Raw genomic sequence first — 27,222 nt, 5'->3', positions numbered from 1 at the left:
CAATAGCTGGTTTCCATTTCAAAGTATGCCAGCAGTACGCAATGAAATTTCTTTGGCGAAGGAAAGGGTGCAGGACCAGGGACACCTAGGGACAGCCTGTGGTACTGCGCCCAATTCTTCGTGAAAGGAATTTCTTTGCGTATTATTATTATTTTTTTTAGGATTAGCGGTTATGATCAAATACATTTAGATAATCCAGGGAAGAAAAGGAAACCGCAAACATAGGAAGCAGATGGATGGCTTGTGTGATCAGAGATCCCAACATGCAGACAACGGGAAATAATCGTAAAATAATGGAACTCCAGAGGTTAATTAGTGGAGAGAAAGACATGCTCCCTCGGTGGAGATGAATCCTAAATGAAGCATTGTGTAAATGTGAGCGATTGGCGTTGCAGATGCTAATTAGTTGTTTTCCATTTCAAAGTATGCCAGCAGTACGCAAAGAAATGTCTTTCACGAAGGAAAGGGTGCAGGACCAGGGACACCTAGGGACAGCCTGTGGTACTGCACCCTTTTCTTCGTGAAAATAATTTCTTTGTTTATGCTAATACTGGCATACTTTGAAATGAAATAAAAATTAGCATTTGCAACGTCAATAGCTGGTTTCCATTTCAAAGTATGCCAGCAGTACGCAATGAAATTTCTCTGGCGAAGGAAAGGGTGCAGGACCAGGGACACCTAGGGACAGCCTGTGGTATGGCACCCTTTTCTTTGTGAAAATAATTTCTTTGTTTATGCTAATCCTGGCATACTTTGAAATGAAATAAAAATTAGCATTTGCAATGTCAATAGCTGGTTTCCATTTCAAAGTATGCCACCAGTACGCAAAGAAATGTCTTTCACGAAGGAAAGGGTGCAGGACCAGGGACACCTAGGGACAGCCTGTGGTACTGCACCCTTTTCTTCGTGAAAATAATTTCTTTGTTTATGCTAATACTGGCATACTTTGAAATGAAATAAAAATTTGCATTTGCAATGTAAATAGCTGGCTATTTTGAATAATACGAGAGGTTTTGCACTGTAAATCCTCTGAGCAGCCTCCTGTGTGGCTTCAGCAGTGAATATGTAATTGCGGCAGGAAGCAAAGAACAAACCTGCAGTTTGCTCAATATAAGTTAAAAGGTAGGACAAAGTGAAAGGAAACACGCATCCACGAGGTAAGAATCTAAGGCAGGCTGAATGGAAGTGAAGTATCTTCTGATACAAAGAAACACAAAGAAACAGTAGGCTGCAAAGACAAGCGGCCGGAACGAGGGAGAGTAGGCACCCCTCCCCCAACCAGATGGCACACTGCAGGCAATCAAGTGCGAGCAGAAGCGGAAGAAAACTGTAGTTAGGCGCCGCTGCCTCGGGACTACACGGAAGTGACAATAGGGCCAACAGCCAACAGAAATCAAGAAAACAACAGCAATGCTAAATTTAAACCAATCACGAGGGGCAGGATAAAATACACGGAGGTGAAGCCAATATATAAATTACTTTAAGTCTCGCTGAGACAGCGCATGCAGCGCATGCGCTGCCACACGCGAGACCTAAAAACTGAGGTGGCACTGGAAAAGCAAAAAGTGGAAACTGACTCAGATGAAAGCAGTATCCAAAGGGTGAAAGAGTCAGATGCAGCCTAAATAGAAGAAATCAGTGCTGTGGGCCTACGAGTGGAGGTAGGAAAAAGCTGGCTGAAAGGGAAACCACAAAGTTTACAGTGGTCCCTTGAAAAATCCTTTGCACCCATAGCTGAAACATCTGAATCTGATCAAAGTGAAAATAAAAGTGAAAGGCTTGGATGGAAAAGTGCACGGAATTGATGGTGCTCTGTCAGAGTTCTTCAGCACCTGAGTGGTCAAATGCATGGAAAAAGTAAAGGATGCCACACTGTTTGAGTCACCCTGAAGGCAAGCAGGTGACAAGGAGCCAAAATTTGCTGAAACAAATAAATGAGAACTGTCAAACTGTTCCAAGAAGCTACTTACAGAAATCTGCACAACAACATTTGAGCTTGGCCATATATGATCTGCTTACAGACCAAATTTGTGTGGCCTTAAAAATAGAGGTAACATTGTTATATGCTCAGCTTTTGTAATAACCAGTGATAAACAACATACTAATTTAGTAGGGTTTTCTTTTAGACACCTGTGTACTAAAGATGAGTAGTAATATTTTAGGTAGAGAAAAACATATATTTGACTCAACTAATGATGTGTTTAAACAAATGTAACATGTGAAATTTAGTGTGATAAATTTCGAAATCATTTGAGGTTCAATGATTTGATATTTATCAAAAGGCTGAATTGATGGAGCTTAGATTTCACCTATAAAATGTATGCATTATTATATGACAAAAAGCTGCAGACATGAGTTTTAAAATGGCACGCAGATTGTGGCGCAAGCAATATCAAAACATAATGCTTCAGTTTGGAGGTGCTTTCATGTGAAAACATGCTTAATTAGTTGAACAGCCATGCTTATATGTGATTAATCCATATGTAATCTCACTATAGAATGCACATTAATTTAGAAAATGTATTTGTACTTTTAAAATGACATCATGTATTTTTGCAAGAGTAGAAATGTGCTGAATTGTGTTTCACAGTGTAGAAAACCACGTGATTTTAGTTTGCTTTAGTGGACTAAACTGAAACATTATTTTGGAATGTGCTCCTCTTTCCCTAGCAACTTTCAATGAAAGGGCCCTGATAAAAAAAATCCTGCCTACCGCTTCCTCCGACCTTCAAAATGTTGCATATTTTTGTAGCTTGTTTAAACGTGGAGAGAAGAACACACTTTTTTTTCATAAATCACATGACTGAAATTTGAACAGGAACAAGTCTGATTAATGACGTATCCAGTCAGCCCATGGGGAGATGATATGTCTTGAAGTTCTGATTGGACCAGCTATGAGGACTCAGCATGTGAACTTTTACTTGAAATATGGCTTACAAGTGGGAGGAGTGCTCCTTTTTGCCTTGCTATTTGCCTCTCTCCAGGCCCAGTTTCTGTGCTGGACACAGAGACAGGGAGGGGCTGCATTCTGTGGGGGCTATGGTGGAGCTTAAGATAGAGACACAGACTAGCACAGCGAAGCAGAGGCAGAGGGAAAGAGCTGAAAGGATCAGAACAGATTTAGAGTTTAGGTGCTAAACTGCATTTATTTCTCTTTATGGGATATTTTTGCCATTATTAATTATTGATTAACCTTGTAAGACTTACTCTTTTTCTTAGAGACTCTTTAAGAGTTTTGACTGACAATTTGTGCCACATTTCCCTTCCTATATGTGATGCTTATATGCAGACTGTAATATGTTCTGTATTAATGCTATTTTTCCTATTTTTCAATTCTGTAACCTGATTGATATTTGACTAATGAATAAAGAGTCAGAGAACCTTAACTTTTGACTTAAATAAAACCCTTTAAAATAACTCACCACTCTCATTATTGCCTCTAATATTGTTTGCATTTAATTTATATATATATGTCAAGTCTCCTGTTTGGTGAAACACGGTCATCAAAAGATCCATAATTTTTTCACCCTTTACAGCAGTAAACCATAGGTGATGTGGTCTTGAATAGGGAAATTACCAGGTAATTACCGCTGGATCCGTTTTTATTTAATTTTCATGGCAGCGGTACTTACTTTCCGCTGTTGTTGTTTTCAGCTACATGTAGATACATCCCTAGCAAGAAATAAGAACCTTCTCTGATTTTCTGGAAACGGTTACTTGGCTACGGCAGGTAACACTGGAATTAACACTTCTTGATCCTTCGTTAAGTTTGAGCACACGTCTGATTAATTCACTTGAATATTTTATTTGTGTATCTCTCCTATGTCACTGATATATCTTTTGTTTTATGAGCATCGCATTAATATGCGGTTGCTATCGGTTCGTATTTAGGTGTACAGGGAGCACTCAGACACTTTTTCTGGTTTCACTCAGAACTCTTTACATTGCATTGCTTATCGGGTACAGCAAGAGCTAACACAGATGTTAAAATTGAAATAGGTTTTGTACTTACGCTATATTTTCACATGTTATAACACATTTTTGTATTTTTTTAATGTTCCGGCAGGAGGCCGCCTTTGATATTATAATTGAAGATCACATCTGCCCCTGACGAAGGGTGTAAAAACCCGAAATGCATTGGGCTTGTTGGATTTGAATCAGCAAATTATTCATTTGATGTATAAGCATCGCGCAAAAGTTTGTGAAACTGTGCAAAACTGTTTGATTTATTGATTATGTACTGCATCTGTGTCATTAAAAAGTTCTTTTTCTAATGAAATTATTTCAAATCACATGAATACATTATATTTAATTTATGAGACTATGATTTAAATGTGCATGACTTTTGATTGTAACCTTAGGGACATATACCTGTGAGTTGTGCGCAGGGACGACATTCCTACGTTTCCTTTTTAGTACTCAAAGGGTGGTAGGCAGGGCCTCTATACACAGCAGCACGCACAGATAAATACATGTTATTGAGCCACTACTAGTATCAATTATATATACTTGAAGTGCAGGTTGGAACCTGCCTTTCTTAGGGTTAGTGGGGAGCCAGTAAGAGGGTGAGACTCTGCAGGTCCAACATAGTATGGCTTTCACGCTGGATGTTCAGTCTCTTACTTCATGGTAGTTCTACAGAAGTGATTACATGCACCGAGGATGCTGAGAATTGATCAGTTTCAAACTTATTAGACGGAAGTATCTAGATTTAAGCAGCGTGTTCGTAAACCTTAATATGTGTGTTGGATGTACAGAAGTAAAGTGGTTTGTGTTTCATTCTTGAAAGTGATGAAAATGATGGGTTCAGGTTGGATTTTCAGAAGTGATAAGGTTCAGATTAGATGTAGGAAGATGATTGCATTTCAGTAGGAATTTGGACATTGTGTTACTGCTCTTGATTCGAGTGCAAGCTCTAATATATTGCTGAATCAGGATTCCAACCTTGGCCAAATTGTGTAGCTAACAGTTTTCGTGTGCATGATTTTTTACCATGACTTACTGGGACCAAAGTACATGGGCTAATAGTATACATTTTAGATTTGTGTACCTCAGAATAGGGAAACAGAGACACTATTAGTATATTATCCACTATTCAGCGGTCCAATACTTGGAATGGTCAATTTGCACCTGACTCATAACGAGGGCCTTTGTGTTTCAGGATGGTTATTCAGAAGTGATTTATTTGAAACGTATTAACAGTAGTAATTGGGTTCAAGTTAGATGTTCAGAAATGATTGGATACAAGGTGGATGATCGGCAGACACTGTTATGGTTGGATGTAGGGAGATGATGTGGTTCAGACTGGGTTCCATGGATACCTTTCTGCGCTGTACTGTGTGGAAGAGGGAGGACAGAAATGTGCCATATTTATCAAGATATGACACTTTCCTGTCCTCTGCCAGCGCTGGCACACAATTAGCAGCCTAGAACCAGTGCAGGCACCCTTGGGTCATGGTTCAAGGGTGCCTGCACTGTAGACAGGATTGTTTTTGTGCAGGGATGTTTACCCCAGATGTATTTTCCTCTTTCTATGTGTGCTGCAAAATGCAGAACTCATAGAAAAAGATAAAAACGAGGAGAAATAAAGATATTTCTCCTTGTTACACCTCACCTGGGAAGGCGTAGCATTTTGATGCATTCCCAGGTCTACCATTAATGGTAAATCTGGGAATGTGCCATAATCCATGGGTGGATGCGTTGGAACATCCACGCTCCACCCATGGAACCCCTCCCTGGGGCAGAGTAACGCAACTCAATGCAGCGACTGGCACTGCATTACTCTAGATTTATCAATCCATGTAGGGCCACACAGGGTGGCCTTGTGTGGCTTGATAAATCTAACTTAGTAGTTGCATCACCCTTGCACCTCATTGTGTGGTACAAGGGCAACACAACTCTTAAATAAATGTGCCCTTGGATGTCTAAAGAATTCATCAGTTTGAGGAAGAATGTCAAAAGCTGTTAGTTTTAGGTTTTATCCTAGTATGTGATTGAGGGCAAATTGAGTCATCAGAATTTCATGGTGGATGTGGGGAAGGGTTGTTTTCACATTGGATACTTAGATGTGAGAGTGTGCAAACTCAGAGCTCAGATGTGGTTACTGTGATCCACAGAGTGCATCACGAGTGCCTGCCAGATGTTTAGAAGTGTTTGTTTTGCAGAGCGAGAAACTGGAAGTGTTAGAAAAAAATTGCCTTTAGGTACCATGTTCCGTTGCAAAATAGAAGAAGGTTCAACAGATATATGTACAGTTGTTTTCGCTTCCACAAACAAATACCTAGAAAACTAATTAAATAAATCACAATTTCGTACCTAACAACAGTCTCATCCTCCACTGGACACCAAGCGAAGATCTCGCATGCTCTTCCTCTATCTCCTTTTCTGCGAACACATCGTCCAGTTTTCTGGCCTGCAAGATGTGGTGGACAGAGAGACAGATGAACCTTCACCGCTATACATGTTCTCAGGAGAGGAGTACATACCTGGACACCTGAGCTCAAACATGGCAACAAAAGCCGCCATGAGAGTTAGACTGACTGTTTAAGAGAGGGATCAGGTTCTTACAGCCTTATGTAACAAAGCCTAAAGCATCTCTATAATGATTGGAGCATTGATGAGAAAAGACAGATAGCCCTTTTTATCTGGAGAACAGAAGAAGTGACAGAAGAAGGACTGGCATTTTTGTCAACTAAGTGATAAGAGGGGAGAAATGTGGAATACATGGTATTGTATCTCTCAATATCTTACTAGGACAAATATATTACAAGGAATGTTGTGGAGAAATTCAGATCCCTTAGGGTTGTAAAGTGAATATAAACAAGGGTGAGACAATGGGGATATCTAGAGGATGCTGAGGATCCTCGATTCCAATGTTCGAGTCCTTGGAGATTAAACTATGCACAATGACACATTTAATACTCTCAAAATCACATTTCAAGAGATTACCCGGAAACAGTCCATGTAAATATGCAAGGTATCCTTAAAAACATGAAATTACTTCTGGAAAGATGGAAAGAACACTACCTGTCATTATGGAAGGAAATAGCTTTCATGAAAAAGTATTTTTTACCAAAGTCACTGAATGTAATCTGATCACTGCCACTAACAGTTTCCGTTTTTATGTTTTGAATTGCGGGATCAACCATCACCATCTTTCTACGAGGGGAAGACGTTCAATAAGATTAGCATGAAAAAATAACTTCAAAAATAATTTGAAGCAGCAGTAGTAGGATGACTACCACTGGGTTTAGGATTGAAGGCATGCAAAAGCCACGGTGGGTGACAAAGTAGGCTGCAGTCACCATCCCCTCATATCGTTCGTCACTGCTGAGTACAAGAAAGAAGAGACTCTGCCAACCTTATCAGTGGGTAGACATTCTGGAATCAATCACAAAATCAATTCAATTGACATTGATGAGAGCAGTCAAAGGAGAAATGTTTTTAAATGAGTACAGTCTTTGAATCAAACATGTTTCTAAATGTAGAGGCATGCATACAGAAAAATCCAGAAAAAAAGGAATAGGGCATGAGCAGTTTTGGTGAAGTATTTTGTGCATCAATCTAATCTGGAAGAAGTTAATGGTATCTTTTGAGAAAAGAAGAGACATATAGTCTGTCAGAAATAGAATGGTGTAATCTGGTCTACATATCAGCTTACAAGGGATAACCGTAAGACTTTAGAGTGAGGAAATCAACTGTTTCATCAGCATTTGGAGGAAAGTCAAACACCTTGTTTGGAAGACACTGTCTTCAAAACGTAATCAAATGTATTGGTAAGTGTGACTGATTCCTGGAAGAGAATACTTTTCATGCAATCAAAGGTGAATGGAACAATGGTCTGCTATTTGAAGATGGAAAAAAAGGACTTCTTCAGTATTACAATTCAAACAGTTGTCAATGGATCCCAATGGTCTATGCCTGCATCAAAGGACTGTACTAAGGATTTTATTTACTCCTGGTTTTTCAGCTAGGCATCGTATAACCCAATGGTTTTTGGAATTGTAACAGATAGGCTGGAAATGGGTAATGTGCAACATGAGGTAGAGGCATTGCATTTTTGATTGACTGAGTTATTAGACTTTAAACATTTTGATTGATTTAATAAAAATACTCCCTAATTCATGTGACCTTGAATTGTTAACATCTCCATTTCAAATCAATGAACTTTCAGTGAAAAGTTGTTTTTCTTAAAGTGTGGTAATTAGACAAAACATAGCTCTTTGCCACTACAGAAATCTATCTTCTTTGACCATTACACTACCCTATCAATGTATATCAGTCAATCAATCAGGGTTGGTAAAGTGCAACCACTCACCTGTGAGGGTCTTCAAGTGCTGGGGGGGAGGAGGGGTGGCTCCTTTGAGTGCTGGGGTTATCTGAAGAGCCAGGTCTTGAGGTTCTTCCTGAACTGGGGCAGTGTGGGAGCTTGCCAGAGGAGGGGAAGTCGTTCCAGGCTTTAGCTGCGAGGTAGGAGAAGGACTTTCCTCCCATTTTGGTCTTGTAGATACATGGGACGGTGGCCAGAGAGAGATCGGCTGATCAAAGGTGTCTTTTGGGCGTGCGAAAGGAGAGGCTGTTGTCCAGGTATGTGGGTATGGGGTTGTGAAGGGCCTTGTATGCGTTGGTGAGGAGTTTGAAAGTTATTCTTCTTTCGACTGGGAGGCAGTGAAGATCGCGAGATGTTTGGTAATGTGACTGCGACGGGGGATGTCAAGGGTCAGTCTGGCTGCGGCGTTCTGGACGGTCTGGAGTTTGTGAAGGAGTTTCTTGTAGATTCTGGCGTAGAGAGTGTTGCCATAGTCTAGTCTGTGCTGATGAGAGCGTGTGTGACAGTGTTTCTGGATTCGGATGGGATCCATCTGAACGTGTTTCAAAGCATGCGGAGAGTGTTGAAGCAGGTCGAGGATAAGGCATTTATCCGACGGTTCATTGTGAGTGATGAGTCTAGTATGATGTCGAGATTTTGTGCATGGTCCGTTGGGGTGGGGACATTTTGGAAGGCGGGAGGCCACCAGGAGTCGTCCCATACGGAGGGGGTGGAGCCAAGGATGAGTACTTCTGTTTTCTCAGAGTTGAGTTTCAGGCACCTGTTCTTCATCCAGGTGGCGACGGCTTTCATCCCTTCTTGGAAGTTGTATTTGATGACGTTGGGTTTGTTGGTGAGGGAGAAGATCAGCTGGGTGTCGGCAACGTAGGAGACGATGTTGAGCCCGTGGTTCCTGACAATGGTTGCGAGGTGGGGCATTTAGACGTTGAAGAGGGTGGGGTTGAGGGAGGAGCCAAGGGGCACTTCACAGTTGGTCTCTGTTGGTTCTGAGAGGTAGGGAGGGAGTCTGACCCACTGAGTTCTGCCGGTGAGGAAGGAGTAAATCCAGTCCATGACCTTGCCGTGGATGCCGGTGTCGTGGAGTCTGGTGGCTAGGGTGTGGTGAGATACAGTGTCGAAGGCAGCCGAGAGGTCCAGGAGGATGAGGGCTGACGTATCGCCCTACTTGAGTAGGGAGCGGATGTTGTCAGTGGCAGCGAGTAGGGCGGTCTTGGTGCTGTGGTTGCTGCGGAACCCGGATTGGGAGATGTCCAGGACATTGTTAGCTTCAATGAAGTTTGCAAGCTGGGTGTTGACTGCCTTTTCGATGACCTTGGCTGTGAAAGGAAGCAGGGATTCTTGAGGTCAGTCGGGTACACTGAGGGTTTCTTATGGAGGGGGTTGACTTTGGCATGTTTCCAGTCATCGGGGAAGGTGGGTTCTCAAAGGAGCAGTTGATCTTCTGACATAGTTCGGGTGCAATGGCAGAGGTGGCTTTGCAGATGATGTGGTGTGGGCAGGGGTCTGAGGGTGCCCAGGAGTGGATGCTTTTCATGGTCTTAAAGAAGTCTTCTGCCGTGAGTGGGGTCCATTTGAGCAGGGTCTGTTAGGTGGCGTTGCTTGGAGGGAGAGCTGGAGCGGTAAGGAGGTCCTGGTTGTTGAAGTTGTCATAGATCATATTAACCTTAAGGTGGAAGAATGTGCTGAGTCTGTTGCAGAGGTCTTGGGAGGGTGGGACGTCTGTTGTTTCACTACAGGGTTTGGCGAGTTCCTTGATGATGGAGAAGAGTTCTTTGGAATTGTGAGCACTGGTGTGGATTCTGTCTTGGAGGGATTTCTTCCTTGTGGATTTGATGAGATGGTGGTGTGCGGTGGTGGCTGCTTTGTAGGTGGCATGTGTTTCCGGGGTTTTGTTGTTCCTCCATGTCTTTTCAATTCGTCTACAGGAGCATCTGGATTTTGGAGTGCAGGGGTGAACCAGCTTGCTTTCTTGATGTGTCTTCCTGTGTCTTTATTGAGGGGGCAAGTGTGTCGGCGCAGTTCGTGATCAAGCGGTGAAGGTTGCGTGCTGCGGTGGTTGCGCCTGCCGTAGTCGGAGGTGGGGTGCTGATGAGGGCCGAGGTGAGCTGATCTTCGGTGACCTTGTTCCAGCTTCTGTGGGGGAGGCGGTGGGCGTGCTTGTGTACGGTGGGTTTTTTGAAGGAGAAGTCTATACACTGGTAATCTGTCCAGAGGAGTTCCGTGGTGTGGCTGTAGGAGACGCTGTTTCCTTTGGCGAAGATGGGGTCAAGTGTGTATCCCGCTGTGTGCGAGGGGGCGGTGACTAGTAGTTTCAGTCCTATGTTGGCGAGGTTCTCTAGGAGGGAGGCGGTGTTTGAGTCATCGTGGTTGTCCAGGTGGAAGTTTAGGTCTCAGAGTAGTATGTAGTCTGTAGAGGCGAGGGCATGGGCTTCAATGAGGTAGGTTATGGCGTCGGTAAAAGGAGCGTGGGGGCTGGGAGGCCTGTAAATGAGGGTTCCACGGAGATTCGTTTTAGGGTTGGTCTGGATCTGGAAGTGGAGGTGCTCAATGAGGGTCATTGTGTCATCCGGGATGGTGGTCAAGCGGAGGGTGCTTTTGTAGACGATGGCAATGTCTCCACCTGGGCGGGTGGGGCAGTCCTTGTGCAGGATCTTGTATCCATCGGGAATGGCGATCGCAATGTCGGGTGCAGAGTTGGCATTGGCCAGGTTTCTGTGAGGAAGGTGACATCAAGGGAGTCGGTGTTGAGGAGGTCCCAGAATTCTATGGCTTGCTTGTGTAGGGAACGTTCGTTGAGGAAGATGCAGTTGAGTGGTTTGTGAGTGGTGATGTCTGTTAGGCTGGGAGATGCAGCTGGGGTGCGGAGGTGGGTGAGGGTGTGGCGGTAGTGTAGACTGGACAGAGGGTCTTGGGTGTTGTTCGGCATCGAGAGCTGGCGCTAACGTTGAGTAACGTGAACGTAACGCACTCATTCTATATTTATTTCTGTTTCCAAAAATACCTGCACTTGCTCCTCCCCCAGCACTGGGCACCTTTAGGGGCAGTAAATGGTGCTTATTTCTCACCACAAAACACCAAAACATTTAGTTTTTCGTGTTTTGAAGTTGATGGCTTGATCCACCACCCTCGCTTACGTCATCCGGGGTAGGGCACCTTGTATTGGCTCTGATATTTCGGCAGGATTTTCGCACAGGTTCAGATGTAAGCGAGGGACCAGTCACAGAAAAGTCCTTACAGAGTCCTCCAATCCCAATAAAGATTTATCACTTACCATTCCCCAGCATGTACATCTCCCCTCGCTTGCAGTCAGCATCCGAGCTGCAGTTGACATTCTCCACTCTGCTGCTCTGAAAGAGACAGAGGGCAAGGGCGTGGGACAGGGGAGCCATGGGGGAGACGGGAGAGGGCGAGAGTCATCAGGGAAAGTGGTTAAAAGAAGGTTATATTAAAGAGGGACTTAGAATGAGAGCAGATAAGAGTGGGGAGCAAAGAGGAATATAGAAAAGAAGAGGGGGTTATTATATGAGAGGTACAAAGCGAGACCGGTAGGAAAAGAGGTATGGGAGATAATGGGACAGACAGCAGAGACAGAGCAGACGTGGCATGAGGTGCAGACAAACAACCATGAAGAGTGAAGGGGAGAATAAGGAAAGTAGAAGGGCGCAAAGAATGAAAGCAGGGGTATAGAAAGAGAGATGAAAGGGAAATAAAGTCATCAAGGAGGGAAGAGGTATGGTGGCAGTACCACAAACAAAGGAGTAGAGAGTCAGAGAGAGGTGAGAGATAAAGGTACATAGGTGCAAAAAGAAGATGAATAAAATAGAGTAGAAGATAGGATTAGAGAGAAAAAGAAGTCCAATGAGGAAGGGGATGGGAAGAGGGTTGGTAGGAGGGTAAGAAGGGAAAGGCATATAAGTGGGTTGGTGAGGACATGGTTTTTGGTTCTAACATCTATTCCTAACGCCTGTGGTTACTTGGGGAGAATTCATTTCAAAGACCAGAGCAGACACACTCACAGGATTGCAAACATAGGCCCTTGCAACCAGTGCAGTGTGTCAGTCCACACAGGCACAGCCAGTTATAAAAAACACTCAGCCCAAGGGTGAACTGCGAAGAATTTGTACCCGTAAAGGTGAGTTTTTGCTTGTGTTTTCGCAAAACCTACCTTTGCAGATGTTTTTCTTGCAATTTAAAGTTTGTAGACTTCATAAAGTTTAGGGAAGAAAATCTTGAGAACTTTGCAAACTTCAAATTATTATTAGCACCCAGGGGATAATTTGGAAGCACCCTATTATAACTGGTAACATTGTGGAATATTTGAGCAACATTCAGTTATAAACTGGAAGTACTTTGGCATGTGGTTGCTGCACTCACATACAACGGCATCAGGTCCGAAGCCGCTTTATTATCCGGCATAGACTTTTTGGTGGACCATTAACAGGATCAATGATTGGCATTATATCATGACATTGTATTTAAAACAACAATTATTTCTCCGGGAAAGGGATTTCCACTGGCATTTTTTTCCAAGTGTCAATTTTTTTAATTTGAATCCACACCATAGGTTTTTACACCATTCTAATTCAATACAACGTGGTAGAAAGTTTGGCAGAAATATATCTGAGGGACTTGTACCCAAACTCTAACAAAGTCGTGCTCCTGGTGACCATGACCCCAATTTCAACATTCAGACCATTACACTACATTCTCCTCAAATAATGAATCAGTATGGAATATGTATGTTACCTTTAAAATGTCCTCAAACAAAAACATAAGGGACTCTATCCTCAAAGCCTGTGAGTAAGATTCAGGTATCACTCAGCCCCGAATCTTGCCTCCCAGTCAACTCATTCCTTAGGCTCAGTCCTGTCGCACCCAGTGTTTCCATCCCTGCTCCCTCCTACCTCAGGGCACCTCCCCAGGGTCTGCAGTGCCGTGCTCTCCGTCCTCGTGATGATGGTGAAGATGCTGCCACCCTGCAAGGAACAGGAAGAGATGTGAAGAGACAAAGAAGGGAAGAGGTGGCAGGTGATATAGAGATAGGGAAGCTGTCTAGATACACTTTTGGTCGGATGAACAAGTAGCAAAGCAGAGGCACTGCAAGAAAGATACATGAGACAGAAACTCAAGGGCATGGACCAAAAGCAAGACTTAACAAATGCAGAAGAACCAAGAGCATGGTTCACACACAAAAGAAGGCAGAAGTGAGAAAGAGGTGTTCAAAAAGACAGTGTCCGAAAGAGAGAACACAAGGAAGTGTTTGACTGAAGCCACAACAAAAAAGAGTTAGAAAAGGGGAGTACAGGGAAAAAAAGCATGAAGAACAATGACTTCAAGATAAGTGTGAAACAGAGAGATCGTGAGCAGAGAAAAGAGTGAAACCAACAGCCAGATAGAAAGACAAATAGTGAAACTGAAAGCCAACTAGAAGAACAAAGAGTGAAACAACCATCAAGCTAAGAACACAGTGCGAAACAGACAGAAATATAAAAGAGCAAATAGTGAAACAAGCATCCAGAGGAGCAAAGAGTAAAGCTGAGAGAAAGAGGCATATGATCAAACATAATGAAAGACAGACACCCACAGGAACAAAGTGTGAAACAGGTAGACTACTAGACGAACAAAGAGAGCAGTAGGAAGGGAATCAGAAGAGCAAAAAAACAAAGTATCAAAATACCAAAGGTAAAGAATGAAACAGAAAGAACAACGCGAGCTAAGATTGAAACACGCATGGATCCAGGAGACAGAGTGAAACAGATAGAGAGACTACAGTAAAAAAAACGTGAAACAGACAGCTAGCCAGAAAGACAAAGAGTGAAATAGAGAACCAGAATAAAATGCTAATTCAGGCTATCAGTTGTTCTCCACTCCCTCTCCATCTTGCAATCCTTCTTAGATTAGTGACTGCAAAAAGATGGAAAAGTAAGTCCTTTGAGGGAGATACTTGCTGTCCTCCCAATGCATCGATGAGCCCCACGTCTCACAGCTGAAGGCTTTGCGCTTTGCTTACTTAAAAGACTGACGAGCTAAAACCTCAGCGTAGTTTGCATTACTCCTCAATTCACTTCAAGCCTCACCTCAGAGTATATCAGTCACTGTTATAAATAATTCCCAATTCCCTGGCATCACTGCCCAGGGTTACAGATATATGGATCTAATTCAATTCTGGGCTGCAGGCCTCCCCACAGACGGTTTCAGTCAATGTTCAGGTATTCCAACTCTTGATCCCACGTCTCAAAAGACTTTGCTCACTATTCAGGTATATCATCGATTATTCCAGGCCTCCCAAGCTTGATCTTTGCAATATATTGTCCCATCAAAGCACTGTGGAGCTAAAGGCCTCAGTGCAGAGGGCTTTGCTTGTGGTTAAGGTACAAAACTGCCAATTGCTGCCCTCCTGACATTGAGGTCCACGTGCTGTCCCTCCAAATCAACGCGGAGCTAGTGACCTTAAATGAATGCAGCATTAGTGACCTTACCTCTGGGGGCTTCACATACTCCGCCACGTCCCACACCTTCTCTCCAATGCCGGCTACTTCTGAATGGGAGAGGCCCTTCACCTTGGTTATGATGGAGCTCTCAGGCCCAGTCTCCCTTGCTTGGTATCCTTTCTGGATGATAAACACATACCTGTAAGAAGAGGAACAGAGGAGGAAGCTGATAAATGTTTTACAATCTGAGGTAGAGGGAATACTACCACTTTCCCACAGTCACATGATTTTTGGTCACATGACAAAACCAAAATTAGAATCTAGTACTGCAGTTCCAGGATAAAACCGAGCACATTTGAGTATAGTTATAGCAAAATCTGTTTGTTGAATTTGGAGGTAGGTAACAGAACATTGAAAGATGTCATACTAAAGCACGATTGAAAGGGGTTACCCCATTTTACGCCCCTTCCTATTTCCCCTTTCCTAATTACGAATAGGTCTCTAAATCTATTTCGGCTGTCGAAAAGGCTTTTGTGACTGGCAAAATGAGTTTAATACATTCCTAAAAGCCACTTTGCAGTTGCAAACCTTGTGATTTTGCAAATAGCAGTATAGTTCAAGGGACCACAGCCAACTCTCAAACAAACAATAAAAGTAAACTTTTCTTTTTAAACACAGTCCTATTTACATTAAGGAAAAAGGCTGCATTAAAAAACAAGGTTAATTTATCAAAAGCAATCACACGCGAAGTTTTACTGACACCAGCGGGCCACCATCCTTGTGATGGCCTCCAATCAGATCTATTCACAATTTGCGACCTACCTCATGAATAATAATGAGGTTGGTAAGATTGTGACATACTCTGAATCTGAATTTTGTCAACTGACCTATTTGTGCATAAGTCAGTTCAGAAAATGATTCACTAGTCAACAAAATACTGGTTGCAAATTGAGACCAGTATTTTGAGCAACACATAGTATATAGTACATTTAGCCCTAAATGACTTCCAAACAAGCTCTACTCTGATGAAATTGATGAAGTTGCATTTGCCTTGCTTGGAACATGTTGACAATGATGGAAAGAAGCTAGAAGTTGAGTGCTTCAGTGGGATGACCTGAGCAAAGTATTCACTCGAGAAACACATCTTCGCATTGTCTTCCTAAATGTGTTTTAAGTCTTGTCAGTCTCTTCAAGGTGCAGTGGTGCCAGCAGATAACATGTAGATTTAGAATATTTGAAAGCTATTATCACAATTGTTTTCTGTAATCTAATGCAATGTAATTGGAGTAATGTTCTGCAATCCGTGCATTGCCCTTCTGTAATCAGATCCTGGGCAAAGTAATCACTGTAATAATGTCTCAAGCTACTGCAAGGTAATGGGCATATACCCCTGCCCTTACTGCCAGACTGTACTGTTGTCGTTATCCCTAATGCCGATTTTTGTTGCCATATGCAAACACGGATCGTGCGAGTGCGCTATGACATAGGCATGTCTTACATATTGTGGTTTTGGTTGGACCAGGAGGGGCGCCCAAAGCGCTACCCCCATAGTTAAGGAAGGCTGCTGCCTTCATCAGGAGTTATGCAGCACGATTGCAGTAGTGGCAGCATATTGTGTAGTGATTAGTAGGAGTGAACAGGCACATTTTAACCATGGCCAATGGAGTGAAGCCTACAGGCTCACTCACCTTTTTTATGCTCTGAAGCTGTGTGCTTCACTCAACCAGTAGCGTAAATCGGTTGGATGTGAAGTGCTAAGCAGCGCAGAAGTAGAGACTCTGAACTGGATGTACGTGTGCCTGGGAAGTGTACAATACAGGGATAGAGCAGTGCTGTGCAGCGCATGCTTGGTGAGTGCACATGCTCTCAATCAATCACATTTATAAAGCCCGCTACTCACCCGTAAGGGTCCCAAGGCGCTGGTGGATGCATTCCTGCAAGGGATGCATTACATTACGATGTAGTGCTGTGCAGTGCATGTGTGGTGAAAGCATGTGCTGGGTGTGAGTGTGCAGCGCCCGCTTGGTGAATGAGTGTCCTGGCAGTGTGTGTGTTTGGAAGGAGCACACCATGGCCAACTAAAGCTAGGCCTCAGTACTGATCAGCACGTGCAGAGTGAATGTGTGGGCTACATGTATGTGCATCTGGTGTGGTACAATACATGGAGGTAACAATACTGGACAGTGTGTGCTCTGTATATACACTGAATACAAGTGTGCCTGTCATGGTACATTACATGGGGGCCACTGGGTCTATTTTGGGAAGCCTAGGCCAGCCATGTGATGACATGAGGAGTAGAGGAATCCCCGCAGACAGATTTGTGCATTGCCTAAATCAAATCAAATCAGGTGTTTGTTAAGCGTGACTACTCACCTGTAAGGGTCTCAAGGCGCTGGAGGGTGGGGGGAGGGGGTTCGAAGGTTCCAGTCCATCAAGGATGGGGTCTGTCGAAGAGCCTCTTTCCTGTGAGTTGGGTAGGACACACTGGAGAAGGGAGGAAGCGACTCCCCAGTACACTTAAAAGGTTGCTCTTTGATTCACTGAGAGATCACAAGGAAGGGGCCTGAACACATCTCAGGAAGGAGATTGGGCTGATAAGGGAATCGCAAAGAGTAGGGCTGAGGGCCCAGGATTAAAAAAATGTTGAAGCACATATCACTGTGGCTAACATCCAGGTGTGAACTCTGGTCACTCCAATGGCATGTGTTGTGGGACTATCAGCTTCGGAGACTATCCTTCTGTGACAGACAGCCTTTCAAAACAAGCATTTGCAATGCAATAGGTCTCGCATTATAAAAGTGTGAGCAGTTGGCATTGTTAATAATAATGCAACACTAGCTATTGGCATTGTAAATGATAATGCCATTTATTTATGTGTTTGTTTTATAAAATAGATTAAAAAGGCATTGTCATGAACAATGTCAATAGCTGAAACTTTTGCAAATGCGAGACCTATTGCATTGCAAATGCTTGTTTCAGTACAGCAGGCTTTTTAAAAAGTTTTAGTCACTACTCAAAATGAAATCCATTTTATCAGCATTGCCAGTGCTCCTTTATGTTTAATGCCCTAAATGAAACACAATGTTCTAAGCAGATTGCTAAACAGCATCTCCAGCCCCGATCACAATGTCTCACTTCATGTTGGACAGCGGGCATCCTGTTTTTATGCAGTGCCAAGACGGGGTGAACTAATGCACAGACTGAGGTCTGTCAGCCTCCGAGGCTCAAAGCATTCCTTGCAACAGTCCGCTGTGTCAAGGTATTGCCATGTGTACAGCACACACTCCGCTACAACAAGGGGTTTCAAAGTTGGGGGTGACTTCACAAACTTTCCCAAGGTGTTCATCGTGTTTGGTGACAGCGTATTTATGCTGACAGCCAGAAAACGGTTTGTGGTTGTGTGTGTGGCTGTGTGTGGGTGTTGTGATTGTGTGTGTAGTAGTGTGTGTGTTGTGGTTGCGTGTGTAGTTGTGGTTGTGTGTGTGGATGTGTGTTTCTGTTATTGTGTGTGCTTGTGTGTGGTTGTGTGTGTGGTTCTGTGTTATTGTGGTTGTGTGTTTGTGTTATTGTGTGTGGTTGTGTTTGTGTGTGTGGTTGTGTGTGGGTGTGGTTGGGTGTGTGTGGTTGTGGTCGTGTGTGGTTGTGTGTGGTTGTGGTTGTGTTTGTGGTTTTGTGTTTGTGGTTGTGTGTGTGGTTGTGTGTTTGTGTTATTGTGTGTGTGTGGTTGTGTGTTTGTGTTATTGTGGTTGTGTGTGTTTGTGGTTGTGTGTGGTTGTGTGTGTGTGGTTGTGTGTGTGTGTGTGGTGGTGTGTGTGTGTGTGTGGTTTTGTGTGGTTGTGTGTGTGTGGTTGAGTGTGGTTGTGGTTGGTTGTGTGTTGTGGTTGGGTGTGTGTTGTGGTTGGGTGTGTGTTTGTGTGATTATGTGTGTGTTATTGTGTGTGTGGTTTTGTGTGTGTGGCTGTGGGGTTTGTGTGTGGTGGTGTGTGTGTGTGTGTGGTTGTGTGTGTTTGTAAGTGGTTGTGTTTGTGGTTTTGTGTGTGGTTCTGTGTGTGTGTGTGGTTGTGTGCTGTTGTGGTTGTGTGTGTAGTTGTGGTTGTGTGTGGTTGTGTGTTTGTGTTATTGTGTGTGTGTGTGCTTGTGGTTGTGTGTGTGGGTGTGGGGGGGGGTGGGTTGTGGTTGTGTGTGTTGTGGTTGTGTGTGTGTTTGTGTTATTGTGTGTGTGGTTATGTGTTTGTGTTATTGTGTGTGTGGTTGTGTGGTGGGGTTTGTGTGTGTGTATGGTTTTGTGTGTGTGGTTGTGTGGTGGGGTTTGTGTGTGTGTATGGTTTTGTGTGTGTGTTTGTGGGTGTGTGGTTGTGGGGTTTGTGTGTGTGGTTGTGGGGTTTGTGTGTGGTTGTGTGTGGTTGTGGGGTTTGTGTGTGGTTGTGTGTGGTTGTGGGTGGTTGTGGTTGTGTGTGTGAGTGGTTGTGGTTGTGGGTGGTTGTGGTTGTGTGTGTGAGTGGTGTGTGTGTGTGTGTGTGGTTGTGTGGTTGTGTGTGGTTGTGTGGTTGTGTGTGTGTGTGGTTGTGTGTGTGTGTGTGGTTGTGTGTGTGTGTGGTTGTGTGTGTGGTTGGTTGTGTGTTGTGGTTGCGTGTGGTTGTGTTTGTGTTATTGTGTGTGTGGTTATGTGTTTGTGTTATTGTGTGTGTGTGGTTGTGTGGTGGGGTGTGTGTGTGGTTGTATGTGTGTGATTGTGTGTGTGTGTGGTTGTGTGTGTGGTTGTGGTTGTATGTGGTTGTGTTTGTGGTTTTGTGTGTGTTTGTGGTTTTGTGTGTGGTTCTCTGTGTGTGTGGTTGTGTGTTGTGGTTGTGTGTGTGTGTGTGGGGGGTGTGTGTGTGTGGTTGTGTGTGTGTGTGGTTGTGTGTGTGTGGTTGTGTGTGTGTGCGTGCAATCCTAATCAAAACACAATGGCACAGACTTTAGTTTCATTAGACCTGAGGAACCGTACATAAGAGATGAAGAATTATTATCGGTAACGGACCCACTAGGCCTCCAGTCAAGTAATAGTGGTCATGAACGTTATAAATTAAAAACAACGAAACGGAAAAATTAACAATCTCATCACTCACCCACTTGAGGGTCTCAGAAGGAGCCTAGATCCCGCTTGGACTCAGAATCTCTCAGGTGCAACAAAGCCCCTTTGGTACAGAAAGATAGGGTGGATAACCCTGGCTCAGTGGTTAACAACGAAAAGTCCACCTTTGACACACCAGTCATGAACTTACAGATACAGAACTGGTGGTCGGTCATTGACACCACACTAACAACCATGGGCTAGGTGGCAATGGTGCATGCTGACTAAATGGACTCTCAGATTGTAATATTACAGTCCCTGGCAAAGAACGTGAAGAAGATAGAATCGCGACTGGATAATCTAAATTCTTTCATAATGAACGCCCAGTTACAGACTGACAAGGAGCGGTGTTATTGCTCACTTCTCCTTGAAAAAATCTCTGCATTCCCTGAAATAAATGTCGAATCTTCTCAGAGAATATAAAGTAACATACATCATAACAGCAATGAAAGGCCCCTTCCCCGTTCCTCATCAAAAAGTTGACCAAATACGGTTTTTGGTGTCAGTTCCCCCGGGGCACAAGCAGGCATCCACTTCTGTCAGGACAGCTGATCGGAGCAAAAAAGACAGCAGTGGATGCCTGCTTGTGCCCTGGGGGGACTGACCAAAAAAAAAACACACAAAGGGAAACAAGGGATATCCAAGGATAAATATGAAGGAATCGCCAAATGGGTGGTGACGCGGATGTCAAAAACCACGCACAATAATGGAGGTGGACAAAGAGGGTGAGAGCCGTTCTCCGTCTGAAGCAGACCGCTCTGATGCTGGAGAGGACGAAGCGCATGAGCCCCGCAGACACTGCGCAGACTCCGCGTACATTTTAAGAATGGAAGGCATAGAGGAGAAAGCGGATGAAGGAAGGATGAAAAAAGTAAGGAAGGTTGTAAAGAAGGAAGGGAGGAGAGCAAAGGATATACGGTGAAGGCAGATTAAAAGGAGAGGAAGGTAGAGGAGAAAGGGTAGGAAAGTAAGAAGCAACAAGTGGCGTTGAAGGTGAATCAATGAAAACAGTGGGTGTGCCGGCAGAGGAGGCTGGGTCTGCGCAGCAAAGCCGCGAAAGTGAAAGTGATCGTGATCGCGATCAAAGCGGCCGAGAAAGTGAAAGTAAGCAGTGCAAGCGCGCGCCCGCGCACATGCACTGTAGCTCTAGGCTGGCCTGGTAGCACTTTTTGAAGCCCATATACAAAATGTCTCTTCGAGCCTTTGGCTCGCGAGACCTAAAGAAGAAAGAGAAAAAAAAGTGTACACTTCAAAAGAAACAGAATCCCAACATAAAACTTCAAAGACCGTAAATCACATTTTGTGTCTGAAAATGGACTATAAGAATGGGAGGCTGAGACCCCAAAAATTGTCATCAGTCAAGCAGCCATTCGGGCTGTGTGAGGAGTGGAAACTGCAAGACTCCTGCCTGTGACCAGGACTGGGGGCTAGTTTCCCTGTTGGGTGAGGGGACATCACCCAGGGAAACCAAGACCATCTGCTCTGGAGCATCAGTTCCTGCCTGCTTGCTGAGACCAGTGGTCCCTGTGAGGGCGAGGAGAGCATTGGCAGGAGTGAAGTCCAGGGTAGAGCCCTATGGAGAGGACTCCGGGTGCGAGGAGACAGCTGTTCCACCAAACGGCTTGTTGCCCAATTCAGAATCAGTTTGGTGATTGCCGTGAAGATAGCTGTGAGCAAAGTGCTGTGCAGGGATCGTGAAGCATGTACCGCAACTTTGCGGTGGCCTTATATGCACGGAGGGGCCACAGTGGAAGTGAACACTATTAACAAGTGCAAAGACAGTTGACGGGCCTAGCGGTGACCCTATACACCAAGAGGGGCTGCTGTGATGTGGACTGCCATGCAGGAAGGGCAGACATCTTGTGTGAGGTTCCACGCCAACCCTGTTTGACAGGAGGGGCTGCTGGTATTAATTTACTTTTGGAGTTTGGGCCGCTGCCTGTGAACTGAAGTGCAACCCGTGGGTCGAGATCAATCAGTGAGGAACTTGCTCCCGAACTGCCCCATGGACAGAAGAAGTTTCCGTGAGTGCATTGACCTCACTGGGACCATATTGGGAGTGCCAGGATCAACTCCTCGTTCCCGCCATTCCCCAGAGGGGAGTGCTGAACTTACCTTGGAGAAGGAAGTACCGGAGCACCTCTGATAACTGCTGGAGCCCGCCCCGCAAGCTCTTGGCGAGCCCGCGCCTGCTGGGTACTGCTGCGTCTCCCATGTGCATCTCAACTTGACTGAGCAGGACTGGAGAAGCATGAGCGCCCGCAGTATACAGACCTACAGGGCACAGGGGGACTCCCTGCTTTAGAGGTTGTGGCACCACAGACACTTTTGACTACTTCCTAAGACTCAAAGTGGACTCTTGAGTAAGGTCTAGTAGTGCCCATTCCCTGGATGCAGCCACCAGTAAATAGGTAATAACCTTGAACATGTTACGAAGAGCTTGTGGAATGGGGACACGCCAGAGAAATATTAGGGCCCTGACCTCTAGGGATTGTGTATTGCTTATGAATGTCTTATTACTATTTTGATTGCGTAGAGTTAGAAATAAAATACTTATTTTTAATATAAAAGTAAGTATCTGACTGGACATTGATTTATTGTCGTCATCATCATCTTCATCATATTCCTTTATTTCAGCTCATACATGGCCATAAATGGCTTTGATGATACATTTGTATAAAACAATATATACATTCAAATTACAAGGATGATATTAAAAGAGGGTTTTCATAATTAAAAGGCAAAAAATTTAAAAAGTAAGATTCAAATTCTGAACAATGGTATAATAAAATCTGTGAGCCCTTCACAAAGCAGCAATCATCAACTCTGAGCAAGAGCTTTTGACCTGACAAACCATATTGCTGAAAACAATTCGACAATTGAGAACACAACCTGGCCACTAGTATTAGTTTTACATACCCTCAAGGCCAAATGACGAGCCCTAAAGCCCATGAGTTTAAAGAGGGGTTTAATCAAGGGGGATCAATGTCTTTTATAGGCCATCCAGAAAACATAAAACATGCTCAGTGGTCTCCACTGCTTCGCATTCCATCGGGCAGGTGTTAGACATATAATTCTTGTTCTTCTATGAACAAGTAAAGACTGCTAACGGTAAAATCCCCAATCTAAATTTTGCATAAAGTGCTCATGTAAAAGGTTTGGACACCTTATCTAGATAAAAATCAAAATCAAATGAACATTTAAATGATAAGAAAGAATCAGTCAAGCTGCCAGAGACAACCCTTGAAGCTTTCCGACCCAAAACAAAGTTCCAATAAGATGATTTATTGTCATTACAGTGCGCTTTTTGAGTTGAGTCATGTTCACTAAACTGTATCCACACTTTCCCCGAGGGAGCCTTGGGCTGCTTGACCACAGCTACCACTAAGAGTCAAGTGCAGAAGTGGTACTTGGCCCAGTTGCTCAGGATCCATTGTAGGTTGGGCATCATGAGTAAAAGGCCTTCACCACTACGGTTGGGCCCAGTAACTCCTGCCGTGGCCCTCCGAAAGGGGTTCTGACAAGAATATAGTGGGACTGCATCAAAATGTGTGAAACATTGATTTTAAGCATTTTTTAAAACTTAGTCGGATAATCTGTTTGCAGAAAATCTATATCTAAATTATATTGTTATATAAGACTTTTTTCTATGAAGTATGGAGCCTGGGCCAACCAAGTTGAGGGTATTTAGTAATTTTTATAAATGATGAACTTCCAAATTCTGCTTGTAGTATCCACTATCTTTCTGACTTATGGGGTGGCTGTTCATTTCTGCCTGCAGTTAACTTTAATAGTGGAAATAGTTGGAGAACCGATTGTTAGGGATCACATTTAATAATGTAATTTGGAGGGGCAGGATTTAACTGAAATAGTTCAGGAAACTAAGGGGCATATTCTCAAGGACTTTTCGCCGAGTTATCGGAACGTTTAGTGCATCAAAAGTGGCAAAAGAATTATCGCCCCATTCTCAAGCTGGTGCAAACTGGCGATATCGCCAGTTTTCCAGTGATAGCTTCCGCAAAAAACATCGCCACGGATGAGAGCGACAACCAACGCTAATGATATGCAGAGTAGGCGTTCCCGTGCAAAAAAACACGAAAACACCACTTCACGATATTCTCAACGACCAGCCAGATCTGCGATACGATCCAAAAACAGGCGATAAGGCGCGTTAGCAGCAGGGAATGAACACCTGCCTTTTACTGGTTTTAAGCAGGACGACAACCTGCAGTATGACAGGGAGCCCAGCCCAGAGCCACATCGGCAGACCAACACATGTCATGGAACTACTGATCATGCAGCTCAGAGACCCAAGAGGCCCACAACACCCACCGCCACCACCCCCAGGAGCCCCCTCCCCTCCCGGACTACCACGAGGCAGCGCAGAATAAGACAGCGGTCCTTCTGAAAATGCACCAGCCTCACAGACTTAATGCCAGAGGAAGTCATTGCCCACTACAGCCTCAAAAGGACAAGCATCCTCGGCATCCTGACCCACATTGCCCACAGGCTGACGGTACCAACACAGCGGACAACCAACATCCCTCTGCAGACAAAGCTTCTGGCTGTGCTGCACCTGTTGGGCTCCGGTACCTTCCAACCAACAACCGCCGGAGGAGTCTCACAGCCAGCCCTATCAAAGTTCATCACAACTGTCTTGGATGCCATCATCAGCTTGGTACCCCGGCACCTTCACTTCCCCCACACTGCGCTGGAACAGCTGGAGACCAAGCAAGGCTTCTACGCCATAGCTGGCTTCCCGCACGTGTTGGGGGCAATTGAATGCACACATGTCCTACTTGTGCCCCCTGCTGACACTGCACACAATTACCGCAACAGAAAGCACACGCATTCCATCAATGTGCAGGCAATAGTAGACCACCGGGGACTCTTCACCAACGTCGTCGCCAACTTACCTGGGAAGTGTGCATGATTCCTATATCTTCCGACAGTCCATCATCAACCAGAGCTTTGAGGATGGCACCTACGGAAATGCACTGCTCGTTGGTAAGTACCAAATGAACACACCACACACCTGAACTCCACAACCATGCAACTCACAACTTTGGGAATGCACACGATACATCACATACAACATGCCAAACAACATGCCCACCTACCAGACACGACAACACAAGGAACTGGGCTAACAGGGGCCAGCCAAGTAGACACACCATCAATGTCATGGCACCTCTGCCACATAATAGCAGGATGTGGTGAGAAGTGGGAACCAAGTATGTGCGAAGGAGGCAAGTGACCCATGAATCAGAATGAACACAATTCCAAGTGAGGCGGTGATGTGCTGGACAGACTCAAGCATGCAGAGCACAGACATGTCCATGTGGACATATGCTGCTGGTGTATGTGGTGTCGTAGACAGTGGATGCAACCATGTTACCTCAGGCAGTGGGGTAGACCTTGGACATGTAGCTATGTCGTCCCCCCCTGTAAGTGTAAGCGGAGTGGGCTGGGCCAGCGTAGAAGTGGAAATTAATAGCCCGGGGCTCAGGGCGTGTTTCACTTCCATGATGGCCACCATAGCAACTACTGCGTGTGTCTCTGTGTCTGCAATATCCTTACCTTAGGCCTACACACACGTGGCCGACCACCTTCAACGGACAATATCACAGTGTTGTTGTCAGGCTTGTGGACATGCGCAGACAGCCATACTTAGGAGTGCAAGTGATGCAACCGCTCAGAGCACAAAAGTAAATAGGCTCAGGGGGACAGAGGAGCAGCTGTGAGGCAACGCAATGCACATGAATGCCGCTCATTTGCCACATGCAAAACATGTAAAACATAAATCCCAAAGTCCCACGCATCACACACCAATATACTAATAGGCTTCCCAACACAAAATGCAGAACCACCGATTGACACATCTCTCTCCCCTGTCACAGGTGAATAAGGATATGCACTCTGCTCGTGGATGATGTCACCCCTCCGAGCCCCGAACACCCAGGCCCAGAGGCAGTACAATGCGGCCCACAAACGCACCAGGGGCATTGTGGAGCGCTCATTTGGCGTGTTGAAGTCACGTTTTAGGTGCCTGGACATCACAGGTGGAAGACTCCTTTACAGCCCGCAAATAGTGTGCAAGATGATCATTGCATGTTGTGTGTTGCACAACATATGTGTACGCACCAATGCCCCATGGATCCATGTGCCAGATGCACCGGACGATGATGATGAGGATGAGGCAGGTGGAGCACACCCCATTGCATTTGCAGCAGGAATAGCCCGAACAGACACTATCATTAACAATTTCTTCACATGAGCACGTCACATTGGGACTGTCCTTAGCAATCATGGGACAGGACAAAATGACCACAGGCACAGCATGTGCAAATAAATGAATTCCAAAACACATTCCCTGTATGCATGTCACTCCTCTGCATTAGCACATCACTCTGACAAGTGTAAGTGCAACATTTAGTGCTGACAATTTCCCCAATGGCAATTAGTTAGCGGCTGTCACCTCCGTTATCGGGCTGCTGTTTTCCTGCGGACTGAACCGCGTCTTCCTCTTCTTCTTCTCCTTGCCCTTCCTTGACCCTGGGGTCCCAGGGTGGTCCTCCGTGGGGCTTGTGGAATTCTGGTTGTCCTCTGTACTTGCTCTGGCTACCTCCATTGTGCTTCGCAGTTGTTTTGGTTTTCTTTGTGTTTTTTGTTGCCGCTTTTATTCTGATTTTTGCAGCCTGACTTGTGGGACATGCAGGCGTGGCCAACGTAACATTTTTCACGTTCGGGTTTAGATTTGTATCGCAATCCCGGTGATGTTGTCACGGACATTTGACGCTTTATGGGGACACTATCGCATGATACCGCCGTGTTGAGAATGTGACGTTGACACAGAGTTATTTTCCCGCGATAGACGGCGATATGTGAAATTGCCTTAACCTATTTTGGGGATGATTATCGCACGTTCTTGAGAATATCCCCCTAAAACTATTGCCAGTGTGGAATGGCTTATATTTAAATAAATAGTTACATTCACAGGCAATAATTTAGACAATTGGTAACTAAATTACAGCGAACCTGGATTATTGTACAAAGTTTAATGCAAAAAGGTCTTGGTTAAAAAAGTTGGTATTGTGCTGAATGATTCTTGGCAAAACCACAGCTGTGGAAATGATTGACAACACTGGTAAAATTGAACTTTAAAAAAAATTATAAATATATTTTATTGATTTTCAATTTAACAAACAATCCCAAAATTAAACTTTAAGGCCTCGATTAAACAGTGACCTGATTTATGTGCACGGATACTGTGTACCTGGAGATAACTCTTCCGGCCGATTTCCTGCACATACATCAGGCTCTCATTAGTTTGTGTGCATGGAAAGGGG

The 27,222-nt window shown here is 44.5% G+C and overlaps 1 protein-coding gene across 1 annotated transcript in view; it reads right to left on the bottom strand.

Moving 5' to 3' along the window:
- The window catches only part of P2RX2 (purinergic receptor P2X 2), a 201,098-nt gene that overhangs the window by 99,664 nt on the left and 74,212 nt on the right, over positions 1-27,222 (bottom strand). Inside the window, exons 2-5 of the mRNA XM_085633926.1 lie at positions 14,809-14,959; positions 13,234-13,305; positions 11,601-11,676; positions 6,316-6,412 (exon numbers count right to left, since the gene is read on the bottom strand). Coding sequence (XP_085490052.1) covers positions 6,316-6,412; positions 11,601-11,676; positions 13,234-13,305; positions 14,809-14,959 — 396 coding nt within the window. The remainder of the gene's footprint in view (positions 1-6,315; positions 6,413-11,600; positions 11,677-13,233; positions 13,306-14,808; positions 14,960-27,222) is intronic.

Source organism: Triturus cristatus, chromosome 11 (genome assembly GCF_964204655.1).
Source record: "Triturus cristatus chromosome 11, aTriCri1.1, whole genome shotgun sequence".
In the NCBI taxonomy this organism is placed as follows: Eukaryota; Metazoa; Chordata; class Amphibia; order Caudata; family Salamandridae; genus Triturus; species Triturus cristatus.
This window is presented reverse-complemented; position numbering and strand designations above follow the sequence as displayed.